Source organism: Pavona decussata, unplaced genomic scaffold (assembly GCF_977016875.1).
Source record: "Pavona decussata unplaced genomic scaffold, jaPavDecu1.1 SCAFFOLD_124, whole genome shotgun sequence".
Classification (NCBI taxonomy): domain Eukaryota; kingdom Metazoa; phylum Cnidaria; class Anthozoa; order Scleractinia; family Agariciidae; genus Pavona; species Pavona decussata.
In genome coordinates this window covers 1,165,001-1,184,025 of record NW_028145538.1, presented here as the reverse complement: position 1 = coordinate 1,184,025, position 19,025 = coordinate 1,165,001, and the positions used below count along the sequence as shown (strand labels likewise).

The 19,025-nt window shown below is 37.6% G+C and overlaps 1 protein-coding gene across 3 annotated transcripts; it reads left to right on the top strand.

Moving 5' to 3' along the window:
- Positions 1–266: 266 nt before the first annotated feature.
- Positions 267–15,476, top strand: LOC146469374 (uncharacterized). Of its 3 annotated transcripts, none has more exons than XM_085123431.1 (6): positions 267–322; positions 602–673; positions 2,889–2,939; positions 7,809–7,872; positions 9,645–12,807; positions 13,244–15,476. In XM_085123431.1, exon 5 carries the CDS (start codon positions 9,700–9,702, stop codon positions 12,796–12,798), a length of 3,099 nt encoding a protein of 1,032 aa, XP_084979557.1. In that variant the 5' UTR covers positions 267–322; positions 602–673; positions 2,889–2,939; positions 7,809–7,872; positions 9,645–9,699; the 3' UTR covers positions 12,799–12,807; positions 13,244–15,476. The 3 variants fall into 3 exon arrangements, with proteins under 3 accessions (XP_084979557.1, XP_084979558.1, XP_084979556.1); XM_085123432.1 differs by lacking the exon at positions 7,809–7,872 and adding an exon at positions 4,618–4,681; XM_085123430.1 differs by lacking the exons at positions 267–322; positions 602–673; positions 2,889–2,939 and adding an exon at positions 5,611–5,653.
- Positions 15,477–19,025: the final 3,549 nt, after the last annotated feature.

Sequence of the window (19,025 nt, the reverse complement as noted above, 5' to 3'; positions counted from 1 at the left end):
ACGTGATAAAGAGTGATTTCCGAATTTGTTCACGTCACAGGGAAGCGTGAATGTCAAAAAAGAACTATTCGAAAACGAAAAACAGCGCACGTTTGTCACCTCGAAAACAAGAATACTAAAACACTACAACTAAAAATATTTTTGTTTTTGTGCGCGTTGACGCAATTGTGAGGACTTCAATTTCTAACCACGCTAAAAATATCGAAGACTTCCTCCAATACTCTATAAAAAGAGGGCTCCGTTATGCATAATCCTCGAATTTGTTTTGGACTTAACAAGTGGCGACAGTGTTGGTTTCGTGAAGTGAACTTTAAGTCAAGTGGTAAGTAATAAGCTAGCAGTTGCAGAATTAAGTCAATTCTTTATAGCTGTAGAAACTGATCACAATCATTGTGTATAATAATTATGCAGTGTACGTTACCATGCGTGCATTATCGTAAAACTCAGATTCACTCAGATTCACATTTCGACACATTTCTATCCGGCCCTTAATGCATTTTGTGATGTGCGTCGCCTGAAGTGATTTTGGAAGGCATGTTATTAGATAATTATTATACGAGTAACTTATTTGTTTGTTTTTCTTCAAATAACGTATTTGCAGATTCGTCATTTCTGTTAATAACTCTGGTTGAACTAACTCAAAGAGGGATCCATTTTGAAAAGCAAGTGAACGGTAAGTCATTGCCTTATACAGACAAAAGATGCAAACTACACTCTTTTTTATAAAGACGTTGAGGCTGAGATTAACTAAAATTTAAGAACGTACTAAGAACATTACCCAGGCCGAGAGTCAGTTAAGAACATTTTTATTTGATCCAAATGTTTTTCAAAATAAACAATACCCAATACCAGAGTACATATAAGCCTCGGAACAGAGCATGTCACAAGCGACTTGACAACACACTACGGTACATATTACTCTTTGATAGGTGTCTTGGTCACATCCGCATAGATTTATTGAAAGAACAGGTAACATCCTAAGAACTTTTTCAGGCTCAAATTCAGCATATTGCCAAAAAAAAGAAGAACTTTCAGTCTCAGCCCCAAAATTAGACGTTCTTATTAAAAAGAGTGTATTCACTTATTATTTGTGTAGTTTATATATCAAATTCTGCTGATTTAGTTTCTAAGGCAGTTGAGTTCAGGGTGTTACAATTCTCGCAGTCATTCCTAAGAAGACTTTTATTTTGAATTTTACTTGATTATGAAGGATATTCATCAATTAATTTACATGCAACTTTTCTAGCCAGTAACGAGTCCGTACAAGATGCACTCACGGGATAATGTTGCAAATCAAGCTATCAGTGTTGAATGCGTGTTTCACAAGATATTATCCCTGGAACGTTTACAAAAAAAACCCCAGTAAGCCCTTACATTTAAGCGTGTATCTGAGAAACTGTAAATATTCTTCTGCAATGATAGATTGAGGGGGCGATAATTCTTGCCATTTTTGTTGACGCAGGCGCGGCTTTCAGTTCCAGCAACTAAACATTTATCTTGGGCTCGAGTTGTTGTCTTTAGTAATGACAACTAGCTGGTATTGCATGTAACTAGAACAATCAATATCAAGTAAAACGTAAGGTTTTTGGTTGAATAAGCCCATTTTCTTGCTGTCACTGATTCGGCAAGCTAGTTTCTGAAATAAACAGCTTGATCAGCCGTACTTTGTGATAATATGCTTTAGGCTGTAATGATGTACGTCGTACCTGTCATACATACAAAATTTTTTGGGTGAAAAGGACGGGTTGGTAGGTTCAAATTAGATCGAGAGCTTGGCAAGGGATGAACACGAATGAAGAAAGCTTGTGGTCGCCGGCTCTAACTCGCAGCAGAATCGGATTGATAAATTTTGATTTTTTTTTTTTTTTTTGCATTTTGTCGGTAAAGCACGTCATAAGACATTTTTAGTACAGCGTAGTTCTACCATTTCGAAGACTGGACCTGTGAGAGAAATGACGGAACTGATAACAAATTTTCTTCGAGTAAGCTTCCGGGTGCTCACACAATATCAACAATTAACAGAAAGCTTCGCGCATTTTCGTTTAAATATCGCACTAGGTTAAGGCAAACGAAATGAAACATGGGGACTAATTCTAAATAATATTGTTTGTCTTGTGTGCCTACATCAAAGTATTATGTTGTAAAACGCTTTTTTGAAAGTGAACTGACTGTACACCAAAATGGTTTTTAAGGGGATTCGTTTCTATAGAAACTGTGGTGCTGTGTGTGTGGGGAATGGAAACGAATGTTTGGTTTTACCAACAGGGTTAATAAGGTAATATGGCAACCGTAAAGACATTCGAGCGCTGACATTTTGAGCATTAACCCTTCCGGTCAGAGCAAATCAAGGAATTGTAGATTGCATGCACTTTTCATTCCACTCAGTTCAATCTTGTTTTCATGTTACCATGCTCCCAGCAATAGCGTGGCTCCACTACTCACTGTATGAATCACATACAATCTTCAATTGATTCTTTCTGACGATCTACCGCTCTAAACATCAGCATTCAAATCTCTTAACGGTGGTGAAATTACCTTATCACCTTTATGGATAAAACCGAACAAAGGTTCAAAATTGTCTTGATCTTATTCCTGATGCGCTAAACATTCTTATCAAGGAAAACGAAAATAATTTTTCTCATGATACATTTGTTGGTCAATATTGCTATAAAGAAGTAAATTTTCAGTTGGGTAACCAGCTCTCGACTTGATTTGCATCCGCTTTGTTTCAAATAAGCGGTTATTTTTCCTTTTGTTAACTTTCCTCTTGCTATATAGGTTATCAGTCACTCTGCACTAGGTTATAGGCGAATGGAGCCACCAGTGTTGAAGATTAACTCAGTAAACTGGAAAATTCAGTAAACCGTTTTCAAATTTCTTAATTTCAGAGAGTTTCTATCAAGCTTTCCTGGCGTAACGCCGACAGCAATTTGCAAGAGGTGAGTTACTTATTTGTGTTAGATTTCAACATATTAGTTTGCTAGGGTTATGGACCACGAGCGAGGGGATATGTGATATATTTTCCGCTGCATGCCGCGCCCAATGGAGTCCACTGAGGTCTCGGCATGGGGGAAATATATCATATTCCCACGAGGGACAGGTGGGCAACGCTTATTTTTGAATTGGTGATTTTTTTTCCACCGCAAAAAATGAATCACTACATAAATTAATTAATGAAAAACAAAAGAAAAAAATTGTTGTCCCATGAGAGACCGTCGCAGTTATGTACGCAACTTTAGCAGCTGAGAAAAGAAATCCTTGGTAACCAGTTTGAGTTCTTAGCTGTGACACTTGACTCTTTGAGAAAAAGTTAAAATCTGTGAATTATTGAGACAATTTTGGCGTTTTTAGTGCAGTGCTTTCCTGGTACGTGTCATTTAATTTCTTACTACCTTGGCCGGACGAGGTCTTAAAAATCACGTTCCAATCACTGTCGTGTCGCATTCTTGATTTTTCGAGATTTTACACTTGACCAATCTGGGAAACCTGTTATTCTATATCGGCCAAATACTTTCTTAGTTTCTTAAAACGGCTGGCAATAAAGGGTTTTAACCTTTGCAGCTATGTTGACTTTGATTCAGGTGGAAGAAACGTTTGAATGTATCCCTGGAGTCAGAACATTATATATATTCAAAAGAAGCAACAAAGTAGCTTAGTTAACGTCAACACTTTTAAAACGCGACGCCATTGTGTCACGCAGTAGTCAAAACACGGGTACGTGGGGCGGGGGGTGTGGTATTATTTACCGAGGATGTGATTGTGTGACGCCAGGGTAATGTAAGGAGAGGATGTAACGACTTCATCACTCTAGATTCGAAAACGAAGCACCCAAAACTCATTCAAAATCACCTGTAACAAAGAAACGCCTGAAACGCCATAAAACAAACAAACAAATACAACAAAATAAAATAAAAAAATAAAACGTTTACCGTTGATCAAGCAATTACGTGTTTGTAGCTTTGTTACTGTACAGTTCAACTATATTATTTCAACTTTTTTTCCTGTTTTTTACCAGTCGGGTCATGTATCAGCTAATTAACCTCGGATATCTTCGTACTGTTACCCCAGACCCTCATTCTTGTAAACAGGCCCTTTGTAAATGAATGGCTAAAAGAAGTTTCAATAGATTCGCAAGTGGCCACACTGCGCTACTATCTCCACTTCATGATGAGGGTTTTTGTGAATATGGTCTGGGGGAGGGGAGGGTGTTCAAAACGAAGTACAGGAAGTCAATGGTTTACGCACCCTAAATTCGAAGGCAAGGCCGCAAAAATAGTACATGACTTGAAAACGAAATCACAGCCACCTGTTTGTTCCCCTTGTCTCGGTTTCAAAAGTCAATTCGCGAGGAATAATTCCTATTCATTCTTTAATTAATTTTAGGTATCTTAAAGGTAGTGCTAAATTTAGTAAAATGTTTGAAGTGTAAGGTCTTTAAAGTTTTTGTTTTCATACTCAAAAGCTGATCGAGGTAAAAATAACGACAACTTAATTTTTAAGCTGACATGCTATTAAAATACGTCTCCCCAAACACTCCTTCGTTTGTCTCAGGTCTTTGCAGTTGTTATTGTTTATCTGTTAATAATCTATTTACAGAGTCATTATTTCTGTTTATAGAGCCTGATGGACCTGACTCCAAGAAGCCCTAATTTAGAAAAGCAGTGAACGATACCGCCTGACGGTAAGTCATTTGCATGTGACCCAAAGATATATTTCGGTGGATATCCGCATCAGATGGCCTTATGGCTTAAACGCGTTAAGAAGCTGTTTAGTTAGGCACAGTTTAAAATTGTTTCCTTCATAAAAGCTGCTTTTGATGGCTCAGCTTTCTGTTACCAATTTTCATTCTGTTAAACTCGTCAGTTTAATTAAGCATGTTTTGTTGGTGTAAACGGGGCTTAAGATTGGCTCGAAAATTCGGATTTAGTTGTAAAAAGAATTTGCAGTTTTTATCAGCTCGACATTTTGTAATACTGGTAATTAAAACTTATTGTTTTCGTTTTCGAAGGACAAATATGTAATTAAAAATGTCAAGAAAGGACGGCTGGCAATTTCGCAAAACGAAATCAGGAAAAAACTGATTCCATTTCCGAAAATTTTTCTAACTTATAAAGTTTCAGCTAATTAAAACACCCGAACAGATCAAACCGTATAAGCTTACATAAATATGCTTTTAGAGGCCACAAAGCGATCTGGGAATACTCACTGGAGACTAAATTTTAAGTGTACAGCTAGTTCTCGTTAGGTGCTCCTGACATAAGACACTTGTTGCTTATATAACTTGTTTCATTCTGCTGCTTTACTCTATGGGGCTATACTGACACAGCCCAACTTGGTAGATTCGTCAAAATCACATCATGTTCCACTGAACCTAATTTGCGGCACTACTGAGAACTCGGTTCCTAGATTATGAGGGAGCCCAGTTCAGGGTCTTCTTCGGACCCAGTCGTTCCCGACAAGGCATCTAATTTGACTGCTACGTAATTTTGCTGGTCAATTTGTTATCACTGTCTTTTTTCAAGATGTTTCAGTAAACGATTCGTGTTTTGCCTTTCCTTAAAAAATCTTCACTAAACGTTTTTTCAATTTTCTTATTTGCAGAGAGTTTCTATCAAGCTTTCCTGGCGTAACGCCGGCAGCAATTTTGTAAGAGGTGAGTAACTCGCTTGTGTTAGGTTTGAACATACCTTACTATACCTTATATTATACCTTATATTATTAATTAAGGTATTGGAAATGAACGCGACTTAAATTAACGCGAATCGCCGGAAAAAATACTTTCCCAAAAAAAGAAATTAACGCAAAAGAGGTGCTAAAATTTCAAAATGAGGAAAATTAAGGCGACTGCCACAAAGAAACAGAATTTGTTGAGTCTACAGGAACAAATTTCTTTTAACACTTAGTGTTATAAAATCCCAAATGCAAACAATGTTCGTGGAATTGTTCCTAAACGTTAGACTTAAGCCACAGAATCTGACCATTTCGAGCGTTCTTTGCAGCCATCCACTCTGAAAAAACAGCGCTTCTTCCTTTCTGAAGTGTATCGCGAATTTTTACGCGGGATGCCCTGAAGGGGCATACCGTGTCTAAAAACGGGTCGATTTCTTTTTTTTTTTTTCTTTTTTTTTTTTTCTTCCTCGTAGCTTCAAATCGGTACATTAATTTATTCATTAAACTCACCCCTCTCCTACTCGGGGTGTATTGTTCTGATTGTCTTCAACAGAAGCAGGCCAATCAAAATCCATTCTTGTCGCTTACATCGCGAGGGAGGGGACCCACTCACCCCTACTTGTGTGACGTCAATGCATCATTTGATCTATTTATTAAAAACATTAAATTTGGCGCCATATTGTTAACATGTTCTGGACTCAAGTGTGCCGTTTTCAAACAGAAATTTCACCATTTTGAAGCGGCAAATCGAAAGAATAACTTCTAAGAAGCACCCGACATTTAAAACGGTGGAAATTGGTAAATTCCTGGCGAAGGAATCGTGCTTTGTTTGACAGTCTTAGACCACGACGCGAGACTGAAAAGAGGTCATTGAGAAGCTTACGTTATCGCAATGGAATTCCCGCAATTTCCATTGAAACCCTGAGTAGCGTAACACAAGGGAAATAACGTAACGCGACCGTCGTGACTCAAACTATTCGATTAGCAAGGATAGATTTATCAATCGGCGAAGCATACAGCTGGAATAAATGAATAAGCCCCAGCATCACGCGTAATGCCAGTGTAGCAGGCATCTTGTTTTTTTTTTCTTCCTCGTAGCTACAAATCGGTACATTAATTTATTCATTAAACTCACCCCTCTCCTACTCGGGGTGTATTGTTCTGATTGTCTTCAACAGAAGCAGGCCAATCAAAATCCATTCTTGTCGCTTACATCGCGAGGGAGGGGACCCACTCACCCCTACCTGTGTGACGTCAACGCATCATTTGATCTATTTATAAAAAACAGATTAAATTTGGCGCCATATTGTTAACATGTTCTGGACTCAAGTGTGCCGTTTTCAAACGGAAATTTCACCATTTTGAAGCGGCAAATCGAAAGAATAACTTCTAAGAAGCATTCGACATTTAAAACGGTGGAAATTGGTAAATTCCTGGCGAAGGAATCGTGCTTTGTTTGACAGTCTTAGACCACGACGCGAGACTGAAAAGAGGTCATTGAGAAGCTTACGTTATCGCAATGGAATTCCCGCAATTTCCCTTGAAACCCTGAGTAACGTAACACAAGGGAAACAACGTAACGCGATCGTCGTGACTCAAACCATTCCATCAGCAAGGATAGTTTAATCAATCGGCGAAGCATACAGTTCGTATAAATAAATCAGCCCCAGCATCACGCGTAATGCCAGTATAGCAGGCATCTTGTTTGATACGAAAATAGTGGAAACTAAGGTCGTGGAAATTAATGCGCCACTTAATTAAAGACTAGCAAAATAACGTTAACAAAAATTGACGCGACTTAAATTAACGCGAATTTTAAAATTCGCGTTAATTTCACGAAGCGTTTATTTCGTAGAATAAGGTATTAGTTTGCGAGGGATATGGACCGCGAGGTAGGGAATATGTGATATATTCTCCGCTGGGTGCCGCGCCCAATGAGTCCACTGAAGTCTTGGCATGGGGGAAATATATCATATTCCCACGAGGGACAGGTGGGCAACATGCTTATTTTTTAATTGGTGATTTTTTTCCACTGCAAAAAATAAATAACTAAATTAATTAATTAATGAAAATAACTTGTTGTCCTTGTTGTTTGTCTGTAAATAACCTATTTACAGAGTCATCATTTCTGTTTATAGAGCCTGATGGAACTGATTCCAAGAAGCGCCAGTTTAGAAAAGCAGTGAACGACACAGCCTGACGGTAAGTCGTTTTCATGTGACACAAAGGTATATTTCCGCATCAGATGACCTTAGATCGGCTCAAAAATTCGGAATTAGTTGTAACGAGAATTTTCAGTTTTTATTGACAGTGTGTTAGCTCAAAATTTCGTTATACTGGTACACTTATTGCTTTCGTTTTCGAATGGGCAAATATGTAGATAAAAATGCAATAAAACGTTGCTCGGCTAGCATTTTCATTAAACCAACAACAGTTTGTGAATTAAGGATCCCTAAAAATTTCTCCAGCTTAAATTTCCAGATAAAGCACCCAAACATATCAAACTCTATTAGCTGACACAAATAAACGCTTTTAAAGGCGATAAAGCGATCTGGGAACACTGGAGACGACATTTTAGGTGTACAGTTTTTTGTCCTTGTTGGGTGCTCCTGATATAAGACACAAGCAGTTTGTAGCTTAAATAACTTGTTTCAAAATGCTGCTTTACTCTGTGCACTATACACAAGCGCAACTAGGTCTATTGCTGAAAATCACGTCATGTTCAAATGAATTTAATTTGCGGCGTTACCTTATTATAGGAGATTTACGCTTCATGAAATTAACGCAAATTTTTAAATTCGCGTATAAGTTTTGTTAAAGTTAATTTCCGCGACCTTAATATCCACTATTTTCGTACCAAACTCTCGATACAGTCCAAAGTAGAAAGGCATTGTTTTATCAGGGTGGAGATTCGCCGGTATCATGGGTACTGTGAAGAACGCTCGAAGTGCATGGTGAGATTCTTTCTGTGGAAAAATTCTTGAACATTGTTTGCAATTCGGATCTTTGCACTTAGTATTAAAAGGAATTTGTTCCTGTTTCTTTATGTAAGTCGCGTTTATTTCCATCATTTTGAAATTTTGGCACCTCTTTCGCGTTAATTTCTTTTATTGGGAAGCAATTTTTCCCTCAATTCGCGTTAATTTAAGTCGCATTAATTTCCAATACCTTAATTAACACGAGCGTTAATTTCCTATAATAGGGAACTACCAACTCAGTTCCTAGTTTTTGAGAGAGCCCAGTTCACGGTCTTGAAAACCCAATCGTTTCCGCCATGCATATAGAATTTTACTTCGTCAATTTTACTTTTAAAGTTGTTATCACCGTCCTTTTAAGATGTTGAAACGATCGCGTTTTGCCTTTACTTAAACGATCTTCGCCTTTTCCTCAGGAAATTGATGTGCACTGACACTTTTTATTGATTTAACCACTCCTTTATTCTGTCGGCCTAAGTAAGTAAGTCAGTCAGTCAGTTAGTTGCTTAGTTAGTTGGTTGGCTAGTTTGTTTGTTTGTTAAATAGTTACTGAATTAACAGCTTTTGTTTTAGTCTGTCATACGAGACGAAATCGTGGATTTTTTCCCGCCTTGAACATTTTTAAACGTAAAGCAATTGCCTATTAAAAGATATCATGGATTAGTAAAAATCTTAATCAGCTGTTTACTCTTAAACCGCTTACATGAATTCAAACGTGCAACAGATCGCGGTTATGTTAATTTTCCTTTCAACATAACAGACAGAAGAGGGATGTGTTGTAAATCAAACTGTTTTACATGGATTCCGTGATAGCAGTGCTAAAGTTGTTTCTGAAATTACACGGCGGCGCGAAGATACGAATTTTATTTTCGAGTAGTAAAATATTGTTTTTACCATGAAAACATAAAATTCATATCTTCAGGCCACCGTGTAATTTTCTTTTTATTATATAGACAAATCTTCTGGCTACAAAACTTCTCAAACTTTCTCATTGTCTAGGTACGTCCATAGTGAAACAGAAGCACATTGGATAGGATCTCTGAATATCATCTGAATGGCGGAAAGCGAGGCAGAAGATATAGTGAAACACATGCAAGAGCTTAGCATTGCGAAAACAAAGGGCGATAGAGAGCGCGAGGGAAAGGCCTATTATAAGCTGGGTCGTAGTATTTACGAAAGTCAGGGTGATTTTAGACAAGCCATAGAGTACTTTAAACAAGGTCTTAGTATTGCTAAAGAAGTAGGGGACAGGTCTGAGGAGGGACGAGCCTCCTGCGCTCTGGGCGGTGCTTATCATCGTCAGGGTGATTTTCAACAAGCCATAGAGTGCCACAAACTACATCTTAGTATTGCTAAAGAATTAGGGAACAGGGCTTGGGAGGCACTAGCCTGTTCCAATCTGGGCATTGTTTATGACAGTCTGCACAATTTTGAGCAAGCCATAGAGTATTGTAAACAATGTGTTAGTATCGCTAAGGAAGAAGGAGACAGGATCCGAGAGGAAAAAGCCTATTATACACTGGGCGAAGCTTATGCCAATCAGGGCAGTTTTCAACAAGCCATAGAGTATTATAAACGATGTGTTAGTATTTCTAAACAAGTAGGGGACAGGTCTGCCGAGGGAATAGCCTACTGCGCTCTAGGCCTTGCTTATGACCATCTGGGTGATTTTCAACAAGCCGTAGAGTACGACAACGAATATCTCAGTATTGCTAAAGATTTAGGGGACAGGGCTTCGGAGGCAATAGCCTGTTCCAATCTGGGCATTGTTTATAACAATCTGCGCAATTTTGAGCAAGCCATAGCGTATTGTAAACAATGTGTTAGTATCGCTAAGGAAGAAGGAGACAGGACCCAAGAGGAAAAAGCCTATTATACACTGGGCGAAGCTTATGTCCATCAGGGCAGTTTTCAACAAGCCATAGAGTATTTTAAACGATGTGTTAGTATTTCTAATCAAGTAGGGGACAGGTCTGCCAAGGGAAGAGCCTACTGCGCTCTGGGCGTTGCTTATGGCTGTCTGGGTGATTTTCAAAAAGCCATAGTGTGCCACAAACTAAGTCTTAGTATTGCTGAAGACTTAGGGGACAGGGCTGGGGAGGAAAAAGCCTATTGCAATCTGGGTAATGCTTATTCCAGTCTAGGTAATTTTAAACAAGCCAAAGACTGCTACCAAATAAGTGTTAGATCTGCTAAAGAATTAGGGGACAGGTCTGCTGAGGGACAAACCTATTGTAATCTGGGCAGACTTTATGACCGTCTAGGTAATTATAAACAAGCCATAGCGTACCACAAGCTCTTTCTTAAAATTACTAAAGAATTAGGGGACAGAGTTAGGGAGGGAATAGCCTATGGAAATCTGGGCACTACATATACTGCGCTGAGTAATTTTGAGCAAGGCATTAAGAACCTCAAAAAGGGACTCAGTATCTCTAAAGAAGTAGGGAACAGGGTTAATGTGGCACTTATTTCTATTTGTCTGGGTGATGCTTATTCCGACCTGAACGATTTTGAACAGGCCACAGAGTACATAAAACAGGGTCTTAGTATTGCTAAAGATGTTGGTGACAAGGCAACCGAGGGACGTGCTTATGACAGTTTCGGCGTTGTCTGTTTCATGCGTGGTAATCTTAAAGAAGCAATTAAGTACTACAAACAAAGTTTAAGTATTCATAAAGAGGTAGGGGGCAAGCGTGAGGAGGCAAGAACATGCTATTCATTAGGTCTTGCCTATACACGGTCGGGTTCTTTAAATAAGGCTCTTGATTATTGTCGAGCGAGCGTAAAAATCTTTGATGACACAAGAGCTCTTCTTCAGTCAGAAGATGCAATGAAAATAAGCTTTCGTGATACACATGCGGAAGCGTACACTCTTCTGTGGAGACTTCTCGTTAATAATGAAGCGACTGATGAGGCTTTGTGCGTTGCTGAGAAAGGACGAGCACAGACTTTAACAGATGTTTTGAAGATAGAGTATGATGTTAACTCAGTATCCTCCGAGTCAGTTGAACCTAAAGAATATATTTCCAATTTATTAAACAATTCAGCTACCCAGATAGTTTTTGTGGGACTTGATTGTAACAACATCGGTTTTTGGCTACTGAGAAAAGGCAAAGAGATTCTCTTTAAACAAAAGGAAATCGAATGCAAAAGTTCCAAGCTGTTAGTGGAAGCTACTTTGAAAGACATTGGCGCAGGTGGTCGTGTCAAGTGCGAGAATCGCTCAATGGAGGAGGTAAGGGATGACCCGCCGTCCAACAGAGAAGCTGCTGAGGAAACAGAACAGTCACCGACCTCCTCTGTCAATTCTTTGCGCCGGCTGTATGATGTTGTTATTGGCCCTATTGCAAATTTCCTCCAAGGTGACCACTTAATCGTTGTTCCGGATGGTCCATTTTGCCTCGCTCCTTATTCTGCACTGAGTGAATCAATCAGGATTCGCACAGTTCCCTCGCTGACCGCTTTGCATCTGATCGCAGGTGCGCCTGAGGACTTCCACAGTAGGTGTGGGGCGCTGCTTGTAGGAGATCCATGTTTAGAAGAAGTGACCAACCTCGTGGGGGAGCCCTTTTGGGAGCAGCTGCCATTCGCCAGAAAAGAAGTAGAGATGATTGGAAAACTTCTGAAGACCACACCTCTCATCGGAAAAGATGCAACTAAAGGCGAGGTGATGAAAAGACTCGAGTCGGTGGCTTTGGTGCACATTGCCGCACACGGATGTGCTGAAACTGGAGAAATTCTTTTGGCCCCAAACCCAGGTTGGACATCCCCCACCCCTGGTAAAGAACACTACATTTTAACAATGTCAGATGTTCAAGCCGTTCATCTGCGAGCAAGACTCGTTGTGCTTAGCTGCTGTCACAGTGGCCGGGGAGAAGTCAAGTCCGAGGGCGTGGTTGGTATAGCGCGTGCTTTCTTGTGTGCTGGTGCTCGCTCTGTTCTGGTGTCACTCTGGGCGATTGATGACGAGGCCACCATGGAGTTCATGAAACACTTCTACCAACACCTGGCAGATGGAAAAAGTGCGAGTGTGGCTCTTCACCAGGCCATGAAATCTCTGCGCGAGTCAGAGCAGTTCCGTGAATTGAGGTACTGGGCTCCATTTGTGCTGATTGGTGATGACGTGACCCTTGAATTTGGAGACAAGGAATGAAAGAGAATGGTAAGTTCAGTTTGCATTAAGTTTCATTTCATTTCTTTCACGTTGAGTAAGCCTGTTTCAGGAGTCAAGCTCATGATCAGATTTTTAAGAGTATTAATAAAGCCAAGACGATTGCATTGAATGAATAAATGTTGTTAGACGCAAACGAGACATGACAAGCAATATTTTTTCTTCTTTATATCTTTCCTTTGCTGACCAAAAGCTCACCAACAAGACCTGAACTGTCAAAAAACCGACATTCAAGCAGTTTTATTGAACTTCAAACTGAACTTGTGTAGTTCTTAAAAGCTGCCCCCCCTTCCACCCACCCCCTCCTTATAATATATTCACCTCTTCTTATTTCTTGCAATCCAATGAAATACTTGACCCTAACTAGAGAAACTTGTAATTTCTGTCTCTAAAAAAGACAAACAATCCCTTATCTTTTATTTTGCAGAGATGCCATCATCCTCAAGTCAAGAGGAGACCATTTGGCAAGAGACTGATACAATGATGACGTCCACGTGGTATGATGATAGTTGTCACAACAACTTGTATATCGTGTAAATATCTTAGATGCAATAGATAAGAAAAACAGAAACTGATAACAAATGAAAAAGGAAAAAAGAGGAAACTATTGTATTAATTTTCTGTTTCATGCGGATAGAAGCACTCGTAAAGTGCTTGCATATTTCTCAAATGGCAATTAACTTAAATAAACTTATCAAATGTATTTGCTTGATCCAATGTAACGTTGAGAAAACTGGACACAGAATTTGAAGTCACAGTTAATTAACTTTTTATAGTTGTATAAAAGATAATATATCAACATTGCATAGACATTTTGAGGCCATTGTATGCATTTTCTTAGTCGTTATTCGTTATGAAACAATATTCAAGACAAAGGCTTTCTCAAATGTTGATTTAGAAAAAGTTTGGTCCAATGTAACTGCCTAACTATCCACATTAGAGTGAAAAACGTAAGTTCTGAAAGAGTGACATTTCTTGCATTATTTTCCCCTCGGAAGTATTCATTTGAATGATTTCTTTTTAACTAAGATGTCTTAGCTCCAAAATCATGCTTGTTATTTTAACTAAGGACATTCGAAGCCCCGCGTGGGTACACAAACTTAAAAAGAGTGCGAAAGACCAAAAATTGGATTTAACAGTTTAAGACTGCGAGGTAGCTCATTGAAATGCAAAACCTGAAATATTTCTCAGTGGTACAATTAGTTGGATGGATAACTAAATAGGCTCAGCAATAAGTAGGTTAGTAAGTTAAGCTAAGTAATTATTTAAATAACGTTTGCTCAATGTTTTTAGCGTGATCTCCACTAACTGGGGACATTAAGTTGATACTCGGAGGTTAAAACAGGGTTTGTGCACATTTTTTTCATGCAAAATTCAAGACTTAACCATACTTTTTCCAAAGTATTAAAGTTTTCTTTTCCCAGCCTCCAGGGCCCAGTATTTCTAAGGCTCACAGATTAAGCTAATCCCACATTAACGAGAACTTTGATTTGACTTGAATTACTGAACAAGAAAGATTTTTCAAAAAGATTTTTGTCCCTCAGTTTTGACGTTAAATTTTCTTTACCATTAGCTTAAAACTAGATTTTAAAAACATTTTTTACTTTTAATCGGGGATTAGCGTTAATCGGCTTTCGAAACAACCGGGCTCAGGTTTTGAGTCAAATTACACACAGGATAGAAATGTCAGGGGGTAGGATTAACAGTGTCCTCGTGATTCTGTGATTGAACATTTTGGCTCAGACAAAATTTAGATGGAATTTGACTACCTTAACAATATTTTACTTAGCAGTTAAGCTCTTGTTACTGCTTGAAAATACATTTACATTTTTCAAGTCCAGAAAATTAATTTTTAGATTTTCATACTTTTTCAAGAAATATTCCAAACTTTGTATGAACCCTGTTAATTCTTTAGCCCCTAATATCAATGAACAAATTCTTCTATCTTGTCCCCATACTTTTCTTATAAAAGTACTGGGGAGAAGTTATTAAAATATCAAAAAAAAAATCATTCACCTCACCCCAGGGGTTGAATAAGCATTGATATTACAAGGAGAAATTTGATGCTGATCACTGTTTGGGCTTAAAGGGTTAACAGGACCTCTTAACACGAATTAGATCATACAGTACCAAAAACCTCATATTGTGAGTAAAACTATACTTCAGTTTTCATCTGAACATAAAAACGTCAAGTTCTAGTTACTTGTTAGCTAAGGACAAGAGTTTCATATAAAAAATCACCATGAATACTGTAATTTATTGTTCTTCTCAAACTCATTAATAATCCATGAACTAAAAGTAAACCAAAGGAAAATTGCCACCGTGAAGGAGGTTTGGAAATGTGATCTTGATTATCATAAAATTTGGTGAACTTTCTTGATTATCATAAAATTTGGTGAACTTTTCCTTTGATTTTCTCCAATAATTATTAATGGTTTGAGAAGCTATATCAAACACTTGAAAGGATGTTTCATCCTATTTTCAAACACCTTGAAGTAGGTTAAAAAAAAAATCAGCCTCGTTTTTACAAACCATTTCTCGGTGTCTGGAAATCAAGTGAAACAATCTTCAGTCTGTAATTTGTAATTTGTGACTACTAGTGTCAACAAATATACCAAAGTATGTGTAGTTTGCTTCTAAATAAACATATTTTAAAGTTACTTTAGTTCATACATTATTGTTCTAATTACTAAAGTCTTATTTCTCAAAGAGTTTTAGTGATTTTCTTTATTTAAACAGATCACTTCTCTCCAATTTTACAACGGTAAATTTTTGTAAGGTAAATTAAATGTATATATTAAGCTAACTCTAAAAGTAAAATTAACTATGCTGATGACAAAAATATTATTATAATTATTCAAATTAGTTTTCATGTTACCCCTAGTCTTGAACCCCTGAATTCTATAAAGCCAAATAGTACTACTTCAGTGCTCCCATACTGCAAAATAAAGAATTAGTGAAGGGCTCAGGAACCTTCTGGAATAGAAGCCCACGATTATGGGCAAGATTCCGATTTTATTACACCCGTTTTTAAATCACTGGTGATCCTTGCAATCTGATTGGCTCTCAACAGTGCAATTTATTCATGAATTGTACTTTTTTTTGCTCTAGATAGCATCCTTTTTTAGGCCGTCAAAATGACAATGAAATGACAATAATCGTGTTTCCTGAAGTGGAATATATTGACAAAAAACTGTTTGGTTTCAAAATGGACGCAATAAAGTGGTAATTGAACTTCATGTTGTGCAATTTTGGCCTGAAATCATACTTGTGATTTCAAATTGAACTCAAGCTAAGTGCTCGTATGATTTGGAAATCGCGTATGATTTCAGACCAAATTGCAATCAAGTCAGTTCAATTACCATTATTTATCACAAAATAAAAGGCAAAGCCAGTGTTCAGTGTTCTGCAAGTTTAAAGTAGCATCGTAGCATCCACTAAATTTACATGATAAAAAATGTGAGCTGCGAAAAATATACAAATACTATGGCTTGAATCAAATCCGATTGCATGCTGAGACTGGGTCTCAAAAAATTATTGTCTTACATATTTGATAATAATAATAATAATGATAATAATAATAATAATAATAATAATAATAATAATAATAATAATAATAATAATAATAATAATAATATACTCAATTCTCCTCTCACGCTGAGGGGTTTTTCAAGGATAATGAAACAAACCGCCCAGAAAGAAATATTTCAAACACAACATAACATGGTTACAAATCCCAACTGGTAGGAGGCAGACCAGCTGGCTATTTTCAAGCACAGCCGGGGGGTTGAGGTCAGGGCTACCAAGAAACAATTCCCAATAACATGATAGTGGTCAGAGCAGGATTTCAAACCTGTAAACTCTGAATTACAAGTCCAATGGCCTAATCATTCGGTCACACTGCCTCCCTGAGCATTTCTTTTAAAACACAAAAACACCTCTTAAGGACGGTGCCTACTAATACCGCAGTATTTTCGTGCGGTTTATGACTATGCGGGAAAAGCATATCTTAGCAAGGCCTATTGGAATCCAAAACGAAAATTGGGGGGGAACCACGCATTTTTTAGAGATCTCTGAATTAGAGAATATTGAATTAGAGATATTGAATTGAATTATTGAATTAGAGATATTGTTGCTTAAAATATAAAGCAATGTATGGGATTTTTTCCTAAATCGAAGCTTAATTTTCTCTGAAAAATGCATGGTCACCCCCAATTTTCTTTTGAGATACCAAAGGCATTTGGTAAGTTCTTCTTTCGCCGTATAGTTTTAAACCGCGCAAAAATATTCCTGTATTAGTAGGCACCACCCATAGGAATCCCGAGTATCTCCCAATGCGCAGAATGTATGCGCAGTAACAATAGTAGGCACCGTCCTTAACATGCAATTAGACTCGATTCAAGCCATAGACCTCTTTCATAAATGGAGGGCTTAATTGTTATTCTTTTGTATGCATTTAAATTAGCCTTCCTGGCCTCGCTAGCATGTGTAAAAACAAAAGTATTTTCACTCAAAAGCGAGGTCAAGAAGGCTTATTTGCATGCACATTAAAGAATACTAGTTATGCCATCCATTATGAAAGAGGTCTATAGTATCATAGCTCGCACTCGTTATCATGCAAATTAAGCGGACACTGCTTTTAGCTCGCAGAACACTGATTTAAAATAATCACCCTGTTTACCTGTCTTTGTGTTAGTTTTGATAGCAAATCATCAATTCCGCCATTTTTCCACCAAGCCGCTCAAATATTACTGTTCAATACTACATCCTTCCTATGAAAACTTAATGTTCAAACTAGGTGATATAATGACTCTGCTCTGAGAGAAGAAAGATGAAAAGAAATTTCTTGGATGTACTAGATTCCCCATTTGTCTGATAGCTGATAAGGTGCAGTTTGAATCAGCAAACACACATAGATATCCAGAGTGATTAATTAATAGCTTAATTGTTTCCTTTTTCTTTATTTATTTACCTTTGCCATGCAAAAACAAATTACAAAAAAAGAATGTTGAAAGATACAAATAATTATTACTAAGATACCAAGTGGAAAAGAACAAAACACACAAAAAACAAAAAACAAAAACCGGCTGGGGAGACACTACAGCTGAGGCCAGTTACAGTGGTCCCCTGATTAATGGACATAAATAAATATATCTATAATTTCACTATAATTCCTTTTTACCACCTGTATCAAATGGTGATATAAATCAATTAAACAAGTAAAGAAAAGTAAGTAAGTAAGTGAAGTATGCTCCACTGAAAGCAATTATATTTGAATGCCTATAATTTGCGCAAGTCAGTCCACTGTCTCACTACTCTCAGTTTGTTACGGAATAAAATAGCAATGTGTCAATCAAATCAGATTACATCACAATAGAAAGATGGTAGATTTGTTGCAAAAAGTAATTGAACAACATTTTTGTGAAAAATTGCAAACCTCATTGCAAAATTCAAACTTACTGTATTAAAATTTTGAAGAAAAGCACAACCTTCCAAAATATTTGAAAACAAGTTTCGGCCGTTACAACAGCCATCATCAGTTACAAAATAATTTTGATGTAATACACCAATCATGAGCAAGAGTGTTTCATCTGATTTTGAAACACAAGCAACATTTATGCAACAATATTAATAGTAATAATTATGATAAAAATGACTCTTACTTAACTCCATAAAATCTGATATAATTTTGAACTGAGTTTCTAACTTTATATTTTGGGTTAATGCATAGTAATCTTATGCCATTATTTTTGAAACTAGAAAAGAGGAGATAATTTGTGAAAGAAACACTTCTGATTTGAACTGACTGATCAGTACGCAATGTCACACTATGAGCCTAAGTGGCCCATATGACTAGAGCTTTACCCAGTGTCTATAGCAAGAAGCAACCATGACTACTCCCCCCCCCCCCCCCCACAGATGGGATGCTAGTCAATCATAGGGTTACAGCTACACTCTTAGCGGTATGTCGTCTGTACCCATTTACACCTGGCTCCAGTTGTTCAAAAGGTGGATATCTCTATCCAAATCACTATCCAGCTTATAAATGTACTCCAACCAATACATTTTATCCGCTGGATAGAGTTATCTGCTCTTTGAACAACTGGGGCCTGGCCGCAGTTGTTCAAAGTGCAGATAACTCGATCCAGCAGATAAATTGCTATGCGGCGGATAAAATGTACTCCAACTAGTTAATACAATTTATCCCC